General features: G+C 35.7%; 3 protein-coding genes and 1 long non-coding RNA gene across 5 annotated transcripts; all 4 read right to left on the reverse strand.

Annotated features, from left to right (window-relative positions):
* Positions 1-263: 263 nt before the first annotated feature.
* LOC118209854 (olfactory receptor 52L1-like) lies at positions 264-2,519 on the reverse strand. The gene is made up of 2 exons (XM_035385548.1): positions 2,498-2,519; positions 264-1,568 (listed from the first exon to the last, which is right to left on the reverse strand). Exon 2 carries the CDS (start codon positions 1,550-1,552, stop codon positions 608-610), a length of 945 nt encoding a protein of 314 aa, XP_035241439.1. The 5' UTR covers positions 1,553-1,568; positions 2,498-2,519; the 3' UTR covers positions 264-607.
* Positions 2,520-4,607: 2,088 nt separating this feature from the next.
* Positions 4,608-11,474, reverse strand: LOC118209848 (olfactory receptor 52L1-like). The gene is made up of 3 exons (XM_035385542.1): positions 11,115-11,474; positions 9,214-10,185; positions 4,608-4,847 (listed from the first exon to the last, which is right to left on the reverse strand). The coding sequence occupies exon 2, from the start codon at positions 10,167-10,169 to the stop codon at positions 9,225-9,227; it is 945 nt and encodes a 314-aa protein (XP_035241433.1). The 5' UTR covers positions 10,170-10,185; positions 11,115-11,474; the 3' UTR covers positions 4,608-4,847; positions 9,214-9,224.
* Positions 8,824-15,554, reverse strand: LOC118209847 (olfactory receptor 52D1-like). 2 transcript variants are annotated; one of them, XM_035385541.1, is made up of 3 exons: positions 15,513-15,554; positions 13,465-14,446; positions 8,824-9,213 (listed from the first exon to the last, which is right to left on the reverse strand). In XM_035385541.1, exon 2 carries the CDS (start codon positions 14,428-14,430, stop codon positions 13,486-13,488), a length of 945 nt encoding a protein of 314 aa, XP_035241432.1. In that variant the 5' UTR covers positions 14,431-14,446; positions 15,513-15,554; the 3' UTR covers positions 8,824-9,213; positions 13,465-13,485. The 2 variants fall into 2 exon arrangements, with proteins under 2 accessions (XP_035241432.1, XP_035241431.1); XM_035385540.1 differs by lacking the exon at positions 8,824-9,213 and having other exon boundaries at positions 13,225-14,446.
* On the reverse strand, positions 13,225-18,382 carry LOC118209857. Its single transcript, XR_004761778.1, has 2 exons — positions 17,922-18,382; positions 13,225-13,464 (listed from the first exon to the last, which is right to left on the reverse strand). It is a non-coding gene; the product is annotated as an uncharacterized LOC118209857 (long non-coding RNA).

The following is an 18,382-nucleotide window of genomic DNA, read 5'->3' on the forward strand; positions in this document are numbered from 1 at the left end:
ATGTTGCTAGACAGATGTGTCATTCAAAAATTTAATAAGCTAATCAAATGGGATCCAGGTCAGAAAATGTGGAAATGCATTTATTTATTGCTTAACACTGTCTGATGATGATGAAGTATCGTGATGAAATGTGTTCTGTTAAGACAAATTAGTCAGCAGAACAAACCATGAAAAAAAATCAAGTGAAGTTTTATTGAAGAACATTGTCTAATTGACATCAAATGTAATTTTAAAAAGTCAAAAACAAATTACAAAATGCAGCTGTAACAAATATATGACAAAAAGAGGCCAAAAACCATGTGAGGGAACAAGAATTTCATTTGGGGGTAGTGTAGCATAAGGGTTAGCGAACTGGGCTTGCCTCTTTTTATGTAATTGGTGTATGTAGCTCTGAATGAGAGTATCTGGTAAATACTAAAATGTAAATGGGAAAAGGGCTTTAATTCTGGAGGTAGAAATAATAACAGCTTTCTTGTCCTGCTGCAAAAGCAACCAGAGTCATGACCTTTAATTGAGCCTATCACCCTTTGGAATTACATCTCATTCAGGTGATTAGCTTAAAAATGTGTAAATGCATTGAACAAACAGTAGACTACCTCCATGTCACCTACAGTGTAAATAACTTATTTTTACAAGTAATGAACAGTTTGAAAACCTGAACCCTAATGGCTTGAATGCTAATTCCATAAATGAGAGGATTAAACACTGGGGGAAATATCAGAAAGTAAAGGGTCATAAACATGCGAACTTTATATGGTACATGACTCATATTGAAACGACTTGAAATTATTTCAAAAAAGCCTCCCACTGCATAGTTAATCACGGCCAGTAAGTGTGGGGTGCAAGTCTGAACAGCTTTGGCCTGAGATTCCTTAGAGGCAGACAGGCAGATTCTGAGTATTTGTGCATAGGAAAATAGTATCATGAGCAGCTGTGGAACGGTCACAGAAAACAATACAACAAAGCCAACTCTGCTGAGAAAAGAAACGTCAAAACAAGACAGTCTGACTAATGCAAAGCTAGCACAATACACCTTTTCCATGATGCTGTCACAATATATAAGCTGTGCAGTTAATATGAAATAAATCCCAAACACAATGCTAGGATAAATCCAGCACAATACTATAAGTATGCACACTTTTCTATGAGACATTAACTGGTGATAGTGTAATGGATGACAAATGGCAACATATCTGTCATAGCCCATCACTGCTAAAGAATTAAATTCAACTGCACCATATGTGTGCAAACAAAAGATCTGTAAAAGACATGCAGTCAGTGATATTTCGTAAGTATGAGACATTAAATTACCAAGTACTGATGGTAATAAAGATATAGTGCCATAAATTCCATTTACTGCTAAGTTACACAATAAAAAATACATGGGTTCATGGAGACTGGTTTCAATATAAATTATTGTAATAAGAATTATATTTATTAATAGCATAAGGATGAATAATAACAGGAAACCTGTGAAGTATACATATCTATGGTCTTCCATTTCAGTGTATGCCTTCAATATGAATGAAGTCACCACTGATCTATTCTCCATAGTTGCACATTGAATCCTGCAAAGATTATAAAAATTACAGTTTTAATAACCATGTTTTATTTGGACAGGAGCAAGGACTGTAAGTTTTTAAAAACATTTTATTTGCATGTCAGGATAAATCTTCCAGGATGTAACAGCAAAGTACTCGGTGAAAATATTAAATAAGCCTTTACAAATACTTGGTTATGCATAGTAGGTTTTGATTGACAAGAAAAATAAGGACAGTGATATTTTTAACAAGTTCATTAGTAGATTAAGATGTACTCTCACAGCAGATGTCATCTGTTGAATTAAATCACCTGAGGCACTTAAATAGCAGTTTATGATCTGATACACAAGCTCCCTAGATTCTTTCAGGGGTTAATATTTTTGTATACATAATATATCTAAAGTCTATTTTCATAATTTCTGAAGAAAAAAGTGAGGGATGTAACATGAGATCACTTGGCATCATTTCTAAGAGTTTGGGGTGTTAAACCAGTGCCCCGATCAAATTTCCATAAATCCTATATCTTATATATAAGTAGCACCTGATTGGGTAAACAATCCCTTGAATCCTTTATCCACTTCCTCCCCTTGTGCACTGGCACACATTCATTGTCATAGGGCTGAATTATGTATTTATATGCATGCACAGGGTCAAGATATGTTTGCTGGACTGAATTATAACAGGAATTAAAAGTGAAAGTAAAGGTTTAGAAATCAGTACAGCAAAATAATTCAAATATTACTCCAAATACTACTACTCCTACTACTAGTAGTACTACTACTACTGATGCTGCTACTACAACCATTACTATTATTGCTGCTACTATTTGCACAACTACTAAATATTGCTGGACCATGATACAATAACGATACTGATATACAGACATTGTGTTTTAAAACAAGCTACCAAGACTTCAGTAGTGTGGCAATATGTCAGTGTAAATATATAATACATACCCAGCAGATATTTCATTCAGTATTGGCCCCTTTCAAAATGATTATTGTTGTTTCCTTTTGTTGTTTCTTGTAACTTACAGTCCTGATCGTATTAGTGATCTTCATACAGTACATTTGAAGAATGGAATCTTCTCTCGATCTTTATAAGGTACAGGCCCACATAAACATAGAGGTTGTAATCAGTTGGTGATGTCATAGCTGGATTACATCCAATACGATAACAGTTACAGTGATGTTATAGATATAATTAAGTACTATTTCCCCAATGGTGACACCAACACCATGCAAGTGTGTTACAGGGAACCCCACCCCTTAAGATTTGTAGGGCATAATATGTTGTAAATGCTCTCAGTTATGGAAATGTACTGTAAAAACCACGCAAAGATTTGTTATTTTTTTAAAAACCTAAACCTTCAATAGAATTTCTGACTATCAGCGATCGCCATTATTTTACACGTGCACTGCACTTTGGGTAGATGACGTAAAGTGGTTACACTAGAGGTTAACTCAGTTGTTTTGACCAGCAGATGCGGTTATTAATAGTGTAAAATATCAATACAATGCCACAGAATTTGTGTGTGATGTGATACACGGGATATCCCTCAACAGGATGGAGTCAATAGCTAAACATCATAGTGTATCAGTACGTATTATCATTAGGGATTGTGCATTTAAAGGAAGTATTATCAAGGGCTTTAAGCTCATATAAACGACGCAGATCAATAATAACGTTACGTCATTTTAATGAATGGGAATAACATACACGTTTCAGTTTCACCAAAAACGACAGTTTGATCCATGTGGTCAAGTGACTTTGAACGGCTGCTGCTAGAAAGCGGAGCTGTTTACAACAGGCATTTCCGTGTCTGTTGGTGAGCAGTTGCTGCACAGACACCATCTCTTATGCCCTACTCTCGTCTCCTCTGGCCTCCGATCTTCATCCTTTTGATTTATTTGATGAGGGCTGTCCGCAGTGCTTTCCTGCTGAGTAATGTCCCGCTCTGGCTCGAATCTAAAAGGCTGGACAAAAGACATTTTCAATGACGCTCAATGGACAAGAGCAATGGACAGGGACCCGTGCAACGATCTGATGCCACTACCCAGAGTGCATTGCGATGGTAAAAACAAACGCGATCTACGAGTAAAAAGATTTTTTTACATTTTTATAACTAAGATTTTTCATATTCTACGCACCCCAGTCACATTTATATATATATATATATATATATATATAAATTCCATTAAATGTGATCCGTGAAAGTAAAAAACTTTTTGTAAATGAGAATGTTGAAGTTTCTATGTGTGGTTGATTACTTGTGCAAAGTAACGTGGTAACATGGTGGGTTTTGGGGCACATTAAATGGTGACTGTTTTTCATGTCATTGCAAAACTGCAAATCGATCAGCATGGGACCTGCACTTTGTCGAACAAAAGCAAGATTCGTTTTAAGTACGGCAATCACTAACCTTGCCAAGTGTTACCTAACAAAATTGCAGACTGCTTGCATTTGGTCATAATTGCTTCTTATGCAAATCGATACTGGGGACGTCAGCATTGATGTAGGCCAGTAGTTCTCAAAATCAGGCCTGGGCCCCCCTGTATCTGCTATGCAATCCCAATTTTAACAAGATGTTAATTTTTCTTATTTGTTTTTCATGTTAAAAAAGTGATTATTTACACATGTGTGGAAGAGATCTTCACATGGTCCCAATACACTGGAATAAAAAATGGTAAACTCCCACATTGGCTAGACTGATGTGTAATTCAAAAATTGAATGAGCCAATCAAATGGGATTCAGCCATTAAGAACAGCTCAGCACAGGTGGAAATGCATTTACTTACTGCTTAACACTGTCTGATGACTATGAAATATCGATGAAAAGTGTTCTGTTCAGACAGATCAGCGAGCAAGAATACACCATGAAAAAATCAAGTAGAGTTTTATTGAAAAAAATTGTCGAATTGACATCAAATGTGATTTAAAAAGTCAAAAACAAACAACAAGGTGCGGCAGTAACAAATATACGACAACATGGTGCCAAAAACCATGTGAGGGCACAAGAATTTCATTTGGGGGTAGCGTAGCATAAGGATTAGCGATCTGGGATTACCTCTTTTCATGTAATTGGTGTATGTCACTCTGAATGAGTGTATTTCGTGAATACTAAAATGTAATTGGGAAAAGGGCTTGAATTCTAGAGGTAGAAATAATAACAGCTTTCCTGTCCTGCAGCAAAAGCAACCAGTGTCATGACCTTTAATTGAGCCTATCACCAATGGTATTACATGTCATGTCATGTAGGTAATTGGCTTAAAAATGTGTAAATGCATTGAACAAACAGTAGACTACCTCCTTGTCTCAGTGTCTTATTTACAGTGTAAATAACTTATTTTTACAAGTAATGAACAGTTTGAAAACCTGAACTCTGATGGCTTGAATGCTAATTCCATAAATTACAGAATTAAGCAATGGGGGAAATATCAGAAAGTAAAGGGCCAGGAATATGCGAGCTTTATAAGGTATATGACTCATGTTGAAACGAGTTGAAATAATTTCAAAAAAGGATCCTACTGCGTAGTTAATCACAGCCAGTAAGTGTGGGGTGCATGTTTGAATAGCTTTGGCCTGAGATTCCTTAGAAGCAGACAGGCAGATTCTGAGTATTTGTGCATATGAAAATAGTATCATGAGCAGCTGTGGAACAATAACTAAAGAAGCAACAACAAGGCCAACTCTGTTGAGCAAAGAAACGTCAAAACAAGACAGTTTCACTAATGAAAAGCTAGCACAATACATCTTTTCCATGATGTTGTCACAATATATAAGCTGTGCAGTTAATATGAAATACATCCCAAACACAATGGAAGGGTAAATCCAGCACAATGCTATAAGTGTGCACACTTTTCTATGAGACATTAACTGGTGATAGTGTAATGGATGACAAATGGCAACATATCTGTCATAGCCCATCGCTGCTAAAGTAATAAATTCAACTGAAACACATGTGTGTAAACAAAAGATCTGTGAAAGACATGCAGTCAGTGATATTTCATAAGTATGAGACATTAAATGACCAAGTATTGATGGTAATAAAGATATAGTGCCATAAATTCCATTTACTGCTAAGCTACACAATAAAAAATACATGGGTTCATGGAGACTGGCTTCAATACAAATTACTGTAATAAGAATTATATTTACTAACAGCATAAGAATGAACAATAACAGGAAACCTGTGAAGTATACATATCTATGGTCTTCCATTTCAATGTATGCCGTCAATATAAATTACATCACCACTGATCTATTCTCCATAGTTGCACGTTGAATCCTGCAAAGATTATAAAAATTACAGTTTTAATAACCATGTTTTATTTGGACAGGAGCAAGGACTGTAGGTTTTTAAAAACATTTCATTTGCATGTTAGGCTGAATCTTCCAGGATGTAACAGCAATGTATTCGGTGAAAATTTTAAATAAGCCTTTACAAATACTTGGTTATGCATAGTAGGTTTTGATTGAAAAGAAAAATAGGGACATTGATATTTTTAACAAGTTCATTAGCAGATTAAGATGTACTCTCACAGCAGATGTCATCTGTTGAATTAAATCACCTGAGGCACTTAAATAGCAGTTTATGATCTGATACACAAGCTCCCTAGATTCTTTCAGGGGTTAATCCTTTTGCATACATAATACATCTAAAGACTATTTTCATAATTTCTGAAGAAAAAAGAGAGGGATGTAACATGAGATCACTTGGCAATATTTCTAAGAGTTTGGGGTGTTAAACCAGTGTACCGATAAAATTTCCATAAATCCTATATCTTATATATAAGTAGCATCTGATTGGGTAAACAATCCCTTGAATCCTTTATCCACTTCTGCCCCTTGTGCACTGGCACACATTCATTGTCATAAGGCTGAGTCATGAATTTGTATGAAAGTGCAGGATCAAGATATATTTGCAGTACTGAACTATTAGAGAAATTAAAAGGGCAAGTAAAGGATTATAAATCACTGCAGCAATATAGTTCTAAAATTACTCCAAATACTACTACTCCTACTATTAGTACTGATACTACTGCTACTACAACTAAAACTACGACTACTACTATTATTACTGCTACTATTAGTACAACTACTAACTCTCGCTGGACCATAAAACTATAACAATAATGATATATAGACATTATTGTTATAGTTATATGGAATATTATTATTATTATTATTATTATTAATAATAATAATAATAATAATAATGATAATAACAATAATAATACCGACAATAATAATAATACTGAAGTAAAAGTTGTTATAATATTAATGTGGATTAGAACATTCCTGCCCTGTGTAACATATGAGAGAAAATGCCAGTGTAAATATAAAATACATACCCAGCAGATATTTCATTCAGTATTGGCCTCTTTCAAAATGATTATTATAATTTCTTTTTGCTTCTTCTAACTTGTTCTTCATACAACACATTTGAGGAATGGAATCATCACTCGATCTTTTTATAAGGTATGGGCACAGGTAAGCATACACGTTGCAATCAGTTGGTGATGTCATAGCTGGATTACATTCAATACGATAACAGTTAGTGACGTTATAGTTATAATTAAGTACTATTTCCCGAATGGTAACACCAACATCATGCACGTGTGTTAAAGGGAACCCAACACCTTAAGATATGTAGGGCTTAATATGTTGTAAATGCTCTCAGTTATGGAAATATACTGTAAAAACCACGCAAAGATTTGTTATTTTTTTAAAAACCTAAACCTTCAATAGAATTTCTGACTATCAGCGATCGCCATTATTTTAGACGCGCACTGCACTTTGGGTAGATGACGTAAAGTGGTTACACTACAGGTTAACTTAGTTGTTTTGACCAGCAGATGCGGTTATTAATAGTGTAAAATATCAATACAATGCCACAGAATTTTTGTGTGATGTGAAACACGGGATATCCCTGCACAGGATGGATTCAATAGCTAAACATCATAGTGTATCAGTACGTATTATCATTAGGGATTGTGCATTTAAAGGAAGTATTATCAAGGGCTTTAAGCTCATATAAACGACGCAGATCAATAATAACGTTACGTCATTTAAATTAATGGGGATGGCGTACACGTTGCAGTTTCACCAAAAGCGACAGTTTGATCCATGTGGTCAAGTGACTTTGAACGGCTGCTGCTAGAAAGCGGAGCTCTGTCCAACAGACATTTCCGTGTCTGTTGGTGAGCAGTTGCTGCACAGACACCATCTCTTATGCCCTACTCTCGTCTCCTCTGGCCTCCGATCTTCATCGTTTTGATTTATTTGATGAGGGCTATCCGCGGTGCTTTCCTGCTGAGTAATGTCCCGCTCTGGCTCGAATCTAAAAGGCTGGACAAAAGACATTTTCAATGACGCTCAATGGACAAGAGCAATGGACAGGGACCCGTGCAACGATCTGATGCCACTACCCAGAGTGCATTGCGACGGTAATAACAATCGCAACCTACGAGTCAAAAGATTTTTTTACATTTTTATAACTAAGATTTTTCATATTCTACGCACACCAGTCACATTTATATATGTATATAAATTCCATTAAATATGATCCGTGAAAGTAAAAAACTTTTTGTAAATGAGAATTTTGAAGTTTCTTATGTGTGGTTGATTACTTGTGCAAAGTAACGTGGTAACGTGGTGGGTTTTGGGGCACATTAAATGGTGACTGTTTTTCATGTCATTGCAAAACTGCAAATCAATCAGCATGGGACCTGGACTTTGTCGAACAAAAGCAAGATTGGTTTTAAGTACGGCAATCACTAACCTTGCCAAGTGTTACCTAACAAAAGTGCAGACTGCTTGCGTTTGGTCATATTGCTTCTTATGCAAATCGATACGGGGACGTGAGCATTGATGTAGGCAAGTAGTTCTCAAAATCAGGCCTGGGCCCCCCTGTATATGCTATGCAATCCTAATTTTAACAAGATGTTAATTATTCTTATTTGCTTGTCGTGCTAAAAAAGTGATTATGTACGCATGTGTGGAAGAGATCTTTACATGGACCTAACACACTGGAATAAAAAATGGTAAACTCCCACTTTGGCTAGACAGATGTGTCTTTCAAAAATTGAATGAGCCAATCAAATGGGATTCAGCCATTAAGAACAGCTCAGCACAGGTGTAAATGCATTTACTTACTGCATAAAACTGCCTGATGACTATGAAGTATCGATGAAATGTGTTCTGTTAAGACAGATCAGCGAGCAAGAATACACCATGAAAAAATCAAGTGAAAACAATTTTATTGAAAAAAATTGTCGAATTGACATCAAATGTGATTTTAAAAAGTCAAAATCAAATAACAAGGTGCGGCAGTAACAAATATACGACAACAAGGTGCCAAAAACCATGTGAGGGTACGAGAATTTCATTTGGGGGGTAGCGTAGCATAAGGATTAGCGATCTGGGATTACCTCTTTTTATGTAATTGGTGTATGTCACTCTGAATGAGAGTATTTTGTGAATACTAAAATGTAAATGGGAAAAGGGCTTGAATTGTAGAGGTAGAAATAACAACAGCTTCCCTGTCCTGCAGCAAAAGCAACCAGAGTCATGACCTTTAATTGAGCCTATCACCAATGGTATTACATGTCATGTCATGTAGGTAATTGGCTTAAAAATGTGTAAATGCATTGAACAAACAGTAGACTACCTCCTTGTCTCCTACAGTGTAAATAACTTCTTTTTACAAGTAATGAAAAATTTGAAAACCTGAACTCTGATGGCTTGAATGCTAATTCCATAAATTACAGAATTAAGCACTGGGGGAAATATCAGAAAGTATAGGGCCAGGAATATACGAGCTTTATGTGGTACATGACTCATGTTGAAACGAGTTGAAATAATTTCAAAAAAGCATCCCACTGTATAGTTAATCACAGCCAGTAAGTGTGGGGTGCATGTTTGAATAGCTTTGGCCTGAGATTCCTTAGAAGCAGTCAGGCAGATTCTGAGTATTTGTGCATATGAAAATAATATCATGAGCAGCTGTGGAACGGTTAGTAAAAACAATTCAACAAGGCCAACTCTGTTGAGCAAAGAAATGTCAAAACAAGACAGTTTGACCAATGCAAAGCTAGCACAATACACCTTTTCCATGATGTTGTCACAATATATAAGCTGTGCAGTTAATATGAAATACATCCCAAACACAATGCAAGGGTAAATCCAGCACAATGCTATAAGTGTGCACACTTTTCTATGAGACATTAACTGGTGATAGTGTAATGGATGACAAATGGCAACATATCTGTCATAGCCCATCACTGCTAAAGTATTAAATTCAACTGAAGCACATGTGTGCAAACAAAAGATCTGTAAAAGACATGCAGTCAGTGATATTTCATAAGTATGAGACATTAAATGACCAAGTATTGATGGTAATAAAGATATAGTGCAATAAATTCCATTTCCTGCTAAGCTACACAACAAAAAATACATGGGTTCATGGAGACTGGCTTCAATATAAATTATTGTAATAAGAATTATATTTACTAATAGCATAAGAATGAACAATAACAGGAAACCTGTGAAGTATACATATCTATGGTCTTCCAGTTCAGTGTATGCCGTCAATATAAATGACGTCACCACTGATCTATTCTCCATAGTTGCACGTTGAATCCTGCAAAGATTATAAAAATTACAGTTTTAATAACCATGTTTTATTTGGACAGGAGCAAGGACTGTAAGTTTTTAAAAACATTTTATTTGCATGTTAGGCTGAATCTTCCAGGATGTAACAGCAATGTATTCGGTGAAATACTGAATTAAGCATTAAAAATACTTGGTTATGCATAGTAGGCTGTGATTGACAAGAAAAATAGGGACATTGATATTTCTAACAAGTTCATTAGCAGATTAAGATGTACTCTCACAGCAGATGTCCTCTGCTGAATTAAATCACCTGAGGCACTTAAATAGCAGTTTATGATCTGATACACAAGCTCCCTAGATTCTTTCAGGGGTTAATATTTTTGTATACATAATATATCTAAAGTCTATTTTCATAATTTCTGAAGAAAAAAAGTGAGGGATGTAACATGAGATCACTTGGCATTATTTCTAAGAGTTTGGGGTGTTAAACCAGTGTCCCGATCAAATTTCCATAAATGCTATATCTTGTATATAAGTAGTATCTGATTGGGTAAACAATCCCTTGAATCCTTTATCCACTTCCTCCCCTTGTGCACTGGCACATATTCATTGTCATAAGGCTGAATTATGTATTTATATGAATGCGCAGACTCATGATATGTTTGCTGGACTGAATTATTACAGGAATTAAAAGTGAAAGTAAAGGTTTAGAAATCAGTACAGCAAAATAATTCAAATATTACTCCAAATACTACTACTCCTACTACTAGTAGTACTACTACTACTGATACTGCTACTACAACCATTACTATTATTGCTGCTACTATTTGCACAACTACTAAATATTGCTGGACCATAATACAATAACGATACTGATATACAGACATTGTGTTTTAAAACAAGCTACCAAGACTTCAGTAGTGTGGCAATATGTCAGTGTAAATATAGAATACATACCCAGCAGATATTTCATTCAGTATTGGCCACTTTCAAAATGATTATTGTTGTTTTCTTTTTTTGCTTCTTGTAACTTACAGTCTTGATCGTATTGGTGTTCTTCATACAGTACATTTGAAGAATGGAATCTTCTCTCGATCTTTATAAGGTACAGGCCCACATAAACATACAGGTTGTAATCAGTTGGTGATGTCATAGCTGGATTACATCCAATACGATAACAGTTACAGTGATGTTATAGATATAATTAAGTACTATTTCCCCAATGGTGACACCAACACCATGCAAGTGTGTTACAGGGAACCCCACCCCTTAAGATTTGTAGGGCATAATATGTTGTAAATGCTCTCAGTTATGGAAATGTACTGTAAAAACCACGCAAAGATTTGTTATTTTTTTAAAAACCTAAACCTTCAATAGAATTTCTGACTATCAGCGATCGCCATTATTTTACACGTGCACTGCACTTTGGGTAGATGACGTAAAGTGGTTACACTAGAGGTTAACTCAGTTGTTTTGACCAGCAGATGCGGTTATTAATAGTGTAAAATATCAATACAATGCCACAGAATTTGTGTGTGATGTGATACACGGGATATCCCTCAACAGGATGGAGTCAATAGCTAAACATCATAGTGTATCAGTACGTATTATCATTAGGGATTGTGCATTTAAAGGAAGTATTATCAAGGGCTTTAAGCTCATATAAACGACGCAGATCAATAATAACGTTACGTCATTTTAATGAATGGGAATAACATACACGTTTCAGTTTCACCAAAAACGACAGTTTGATCCATGTGGTCAAGTGACTTTGAACGGCTGCTGCTAGAAAGCGGAGCTGTTTACAACAGGCATTTCCGTGTCTGTTGGTGAGCAGTTGCTGCACAGACACCATCTCTTATGCCCTACTCTCGTCTCCTCTGGCCTCCGATCTTCATCCTTTTGATTTATTTGATGAGGGCTGTCCGCAGTGCTTTCCTGCTGAGTAATGTCCCGCTCTGGCTCGAATCTAAAAGGCTGGACAAAAGACATTTTCAATGACGCTCAATGGACAAGAGCAATGGACAGGGACCCGTGCAACGATCTGATGCCACTACCCAGAGTGCATTGCAATGGTAAAAACAAACGCGATCTACGAGTAAAAAGATTTTTTTACATTTTTATAACTAAGATTTTTCATATTCTACGCACCCCAGTCACATTTATATATATATATATATATATATATATAAATTCCATTAAATGTGATCCGTGAAAGTAAAAAACTTTTTGTAAATGAGAATTTTGAAGTTTCTATGTGTGGTTGATTACTTGTGCAAAGTAACGTGGTAACATGGTGGGTTTTGGGGCACATTAAATGGTGACTGTTTTTCATGTCATTGCAAAACTGCAAATCGATCAGCATGGGACCTGCACTTTGTCGAACAAAAGCAAGATTCGTTTTAAGTACGGCAATCACTAACCTTGCCAAGTGTTACCTAACAAAATTGCAGACTGCTTGCATTTGGTCATAATTGCTTCTTATGCAAATCGATACTGGGGACGTCAGCATTGATGTAGGCCAGTAGTTCTCAAAATCAGGCCTGGGCCCCCCTGTATCTGCTATGCAATCCCAATTTTAACAAGATGTTAATTTTTCTTATTTGTTTTTCATGTTAAAAAAGTGATTATTTACACATGTGTGGAAGAGATCTTCACATGGTCCCAATACACTGGAATAAAAAATGGTAAACTCCCACATTGGCTAGACTGATGTGTAATTCAAAAATTGAATGAGCCAATCAAATGGGATTCAGCCATTAAGAACAGCTCAGCACAGGTGGAAATGCATTTACTTACTGCTTAACACTGTCTGATGACTATGAAATATCGATGAAAAGTGTTCTGTTCAGACAGATCAGCGAGCAAGAATACACCATGAAAAAATCAAGTAGAGTTTTATTGAAAAAAATTGTCGAATTGACATCAAATGTGATTTAAAAAGTCAAAAACAAACAACAAGGTGCGGCAGTAACAAATATACGACAACATGGTGCCAAAAACCATGTGAGGGCACAAGAATTTCATTTGGGGGTAGCGTAGCATAAGGATTAGCGATCTGGGATTACCTCTTTTCATGTAATTGGTGTATGTCACTCTGAATGAGTGTATTTCGTGAATACTAAAATGTAATTGGGAAAAGGGCTTGAATTCTAGAGGTAGAAATAATAACAGCTTTCCTGTCCTGCAGCAAAAGCAACCAGTGTCATGACCTTTAATTGAGCCTATCACCAATGGTATTACATGTCATGTCATGTAGGTAATTGGCTTAAAAATGTGTAAATGCATTGAACAAACAGTAGACTACCTCCTTGTCTCAGTGTCTTATTTACAGTGTAAATAACTTATTTTTACAAGTAATGAACAGTTTGAAAACCTGAACTCTGATGGCTTGAATGCTAATTCCATAAATTACAGAATTAAGCAATGGGGGAAATATCAGAAAGTAAAGGGCCAGGAATATGCGAGCTTTATAAGGTATATGACTCATGTTGAAACGAGTTGAAATAATTTCAAAAAAGGATCCTACTGCGTAGTTAATCACAGCCAGTAAGTGTGGGGTGCATGTTTGAATAGCTTTGGCCTGAGATTCCTTAGAAGCAGACAGGCAGATTCTGAGTATTTGTGCATATGAAAATAGTATCATGAGCAGCTGTGGAACAATAACTAAAGAAGCAACAACAAGGCCAACTCTGTTGAGCAAAGAAACGTCAAAACAAGACAGTTTCACTAATGAAAAGCTAGCACAATACATCTTTTCCATGATGTTGTCACAATATATAAGCTGTGCAGTTAATATGAAATACATCCCAAACACAATGGAAGGGTAAATCCAGCACAATGCTATAAGTGTGCACACTTTTCTATGAGACATTAACTGGTGATAGTGTAATGGATGACAAATGGCAACATATCTGTCATAGCCCATCGCTGCTAAAGTAATAAATTCAACTGAAACACATGTGTGTAAACAAAAGATCTGTGAAAGACATGCAGTCAGTGATATTTCATAAGTATGAGACATTAAATGACCAAGTATTGATGGTAATAAAGATATAGTGCCATAAATTCCATTTACTGCTAAGCTACACAATAAAAAATACATGGGTTCATGGAGACTGGCTTCAATACAAATTACTGTAATAAGAATTATATTTACTAACAGCATAAGAATGAACAATGACAGGAAACCTGTGAAGTATACATATCTATGGTCTTCCATTTCAATGTATGCCGTCAATATAAATGACATCACCACTGATCTATTCTCCATAGTTGCACGTTGAATCCTGCAAAGATTATAAAAATTACAGTTTTAATAACCATGTTTTATTTGGACAGGAGCAAGGACTGTAGGTTTTTAAAAACATTTCATTTGCATGTTAGGCTGAATCTTCCAGGATGTAACAGCAATGTATTCGGTGAAAATTTTAAATAAGCCTTTACAAATACTTGGTTATGCATAGTAGGTTTTGATTGACAAGAAAAATAGGGACATTGATATTTTTAACAAGTTCATTAGCAGATTAAGATGTACTCTCACAGCAGATGTCATCTGTTGAATTAAATCACCTGAGGCACTTAAATAGCAGTTTATGATCTGATACACAAGCTCCCTAGATTCTTTCAGGGGTTAATCCTTTTGCATACATAATACATCTAAAGACTATTTTCATAATTTCTGAAGAAAAAAGAGAGGGATGTAACATGAGATCACTTGGCAATATTTCTAAGAGTTTGGGGTGTTAAACCAGTGTACCGATAAAATTTCCATAAATCCTATATCTTATATATAAGTAGCATCTGATTGGGTAAACAATCCCTTGAATCCTTTATCCACTTCTGCCCCTTGTGCACTGGCACACATTCATTGTCATAAGGCTGAGTCATGAATTTGTATGAAAGTGCAGGATCAAGATATATTTGCAGTACTGAACTATTAGAGAAATTAAAAGGGCAAGTAAAGGATTATAAATCACTGCAGCAATATAGTTCTAAAATTACTCCAAATACTACTACTCCTACTATTAGTACTGATACTACTGCTACTACAACTAAAACTACGACTACTACTATTATTACTGCTACTATTAGTACAACTACTAACTCTCGCTGGACCATAAAACTATAACAATAATGATATATAGACATTATTGTTATAGTTATATGGAATATTATTATTATTATTATTATTATTAATAATAATAATAATAATAATAATGATAATAACAATAATAATACCGACAATAATAATAATACTGAAGTAAAAGTTGTTATAATATTAATGTGGATTAGAACATTCCTGCCCTGTGTAACATATGAGAGAAAATGCCAGTGTAAATATAAAATACATACCCAGCAGATATTTCATTCAGTATTGGCCTCTTTCAAAATGATTATTATAATTTCTTTTTGCTTCTTCTAACTTGTTCTTCATACAACACATTTGAGGAATGGAATCATCACTCGATCTTTTTATAAGGTATGGGCACAGGTAAGCATACACGTTGCAATCAGTTGGTGATGTCATAGCTGGATTACATTCAATACGATAACAGTTAGTGACGTTATAGTTATAATTAAGTACTATTTCCCGAATGGTAACACCAACATCATGCACGTGTGTTAAAGGGAACCCAACACCTTAAGATATGTAGGGCTTAATATGTTGTAAATGCTCTCAGTTATGGAAATATACTGTAAAAACCACGCAAAGATTTGTTATTTTTTTAAAAACCTAAACCTTCAATAGAATTTCTGACTATCAGCGATCGCCATTATTTTAGACGCGCACTGCACTTTGGGTAGATGACGTAAAGTGGTTACACTACAGGTTAACTTAGTTGTTTTGACCAGCAGATGCGGTTATTAATAGTGTAAAATATCAATACAATGCCACAGAATTTTTGTGTGATGTGAAACACGGGATATCCCTGCACAGGATGGATTCAATAGCTAAACATCATAGTGTATCAGTACGTATTATCATTAGGGATTGTGCATTTAAAGGAAGTATTATCAAGGGCTTTAAGCTCATATAAACGACGCAGATCAATAAAAACGTTACGTCATTTAAATTAATGGGGATGGCGTACACGTTGCAGTTTCACCAAAAGCGACAGTTTGATCCATGTGGTCAAGTGACTTTGAACGGCTGCTGCTAGAAAGCGGAGCTCTGTCCAACAGACATTTCCGTGTCTGTTGGTGAGCAGTTGCTGCACAGACACCATCTCTTATGCCCTACTCTCGTCTCCTCTGGCCTCCGATCTTCATCGTTTTGATTTATTTGATGAGGGCTATCCGCGGTGCTTTCCTGCTGAGTAATGTCCCGCTCTGGCTCGAATCTAAAAGGCTGGACAAAAGACATTTTCAGTGCTGCTCAATGGAGAAGAGCAATAGACTGAGACCCGTGTAACCATCTGCTGCCACTACCTAGAGTGCATTGTGATGGTAATATCAACTGCGACTGACAAGTCAAAGATTTTGTTTATTTTCAAAATAACTACAAATTTTCGAATTTTATGCACCACTATCACATTCATATAAGAACATATATATATATATATATATATATATATATATTATTTATTTATTTTTTGAAACACTGACGTGAACAATCTGAAATCAGTTTTTATTATTAATGGGAAATTCCATTAAATGTGATCCGTGAAAGTAAAAAACTTTTTGTAAATGAGAATTTTGAAGTTTCTTACGTGTGGTTGATTACTTGTGCAAAGTAACATGGTAACATGTTGGGTTTTGGGGCACATTAAATGGTGACTGTTTTTCATGTCATTGCAAAACTGCAAACCAATCAGCATGGGACCTGCACTTTGTCGAACAAAAGCAAGATTGGTTTTAAATACAGCAATCACTAACCTTGCCAAGTGTTACCTAACAAAAGTACAGACTGCTTGCATTTGGTCATAATTGCTTCTTATGCAAATCGATACAGGGGATGTGAGCATTGATGTAGGCCTGTAGTTCTCAAAACCAGGCCTGGGCCCCCCTATATCTGCTATGCAATCCCAATTTTAACAAGATGTAAATTTTTCTTATTTGTTTTTCATGTTAAAAAAGTGATTATTTACACATGTGTGGAAGAGATCTTCACATGGTCCCAATACACTGGAATAAAAAATGGTAAACTCCCACATTGGCTAGACTGATGTGTCATTCAAAAATTGAATGAGCCAATCAAATGGGATTCAGCCATTAAGAACAGCTCAGCACAGGTGTAAATGCATTTACTTACTGCATAAAACTGCCTGATGACTATGAAGTATCGATGAAATGTGTTCTGTTAAGACAGATCAGCGAGCAAGAATACACCATGAAAAAATCAAGTAGAGTTTTATTGAAAAAAATTGTCGAATTGACATCAAATGTGATTTAAAAAGTCAAAAACAAACAACAAGGTGCGGCAGTAACAAATATACGACAACATGGTGCCAAAAACCATGTGAGGGCACAAGAATTTCATTTGGGGGGTAGCGTAGCATAAGGATTAGCGATCTGGGTTTACCTCTTTTTATGTAATTGGTGTATGTCACTCTGAATGAGAGTATTTTGTGAATACTAAAATGTAATTGGGAAAAGGGCTTGAATTGTAGAGGTAGAAATAACAACAGCGTTCCTGTCCTGCAGCAAAAGCAATCAAAGTCATGACCTTTAATTGAGCCAATCACCAATGGTATTACATGTCATGTCATGTAGGTAATTGGCTTAAAAATGTGTAAATGCATTGAACAAACAGTAGACTACCTCCTTGTCTCCTACAGTGTAAATAACTTATTTTTACAAGTAATGAACAGTTTGAAAACCTGAACTCTGATGGCTTGAATGCTAATTCCATAAATTACAGAATTAAGCACTGGGGGAAATATCAGAAAGTAAAGGGCCAGGAATATACGAGCTTTATGTGGTACATGACTCATGTTGAAACGAGTTGAAATAATTTCAAAAAAGCATCCTACTGTATAGTTAATCACAGCCAGTAAGTGTGGGGTGCATGTTTGAATAGCTTTGGCCTGAGATTCCTTAGAAGCAGTCAGGCAGATTCTGAGTATTTGTGCATATGAAAATAATATCATGAGCAGCTGTGGAACGGTTAGTAAAAACAATTCAACAAGGCCAACTCTGTTGAGCAAAGAAATGTCAAAACAAGACAGTTTGACCAATGCAAAGCTAGCACAATACACCTTTTCCATGATGTTGTCACAATA

Source organism: Anguilla anguilla, chromosome 12 (genome assembly GCF_013347855.1).
Source record: "Anguilla anguilla isolate fAngAng1 chromosome 12, fAngAng1.pri, whole genome shotgun sequence".
In the NCBI taxonomy this organism is placed as follows: domain Eukaryota; kingdom Metazoa; phylum Chordata; class Actinopteri; order Anguilliformes; family Anguillidae; genus Anguilla; species Anguilla anguilla.

What these genes read in the sequence shown, in the direction of transcription:
- LOC118209854 (XM_035385548.1), bottom strand. Translation starts at nt 1,552, where the DNA reads ATGGAGAATAGATCAGTGGTGACTTCATTCATATTGAAGGCATACACT.
- LOC118209848 (XM_035385542.1), bottom strand. Translation starts at nt 10,169, where the DNA reads ATGGAGAATAGATCAGTGGTGACGTCATTTATATTGACGGCATACACT.
- LOC118209847 (XM_035385541.1), bottom strand. Translation starts at nt 14,430, where the DNA reads ATGGAGAATAGATCAGTGGTGATGTCATTTATATTGACGGCATACATT.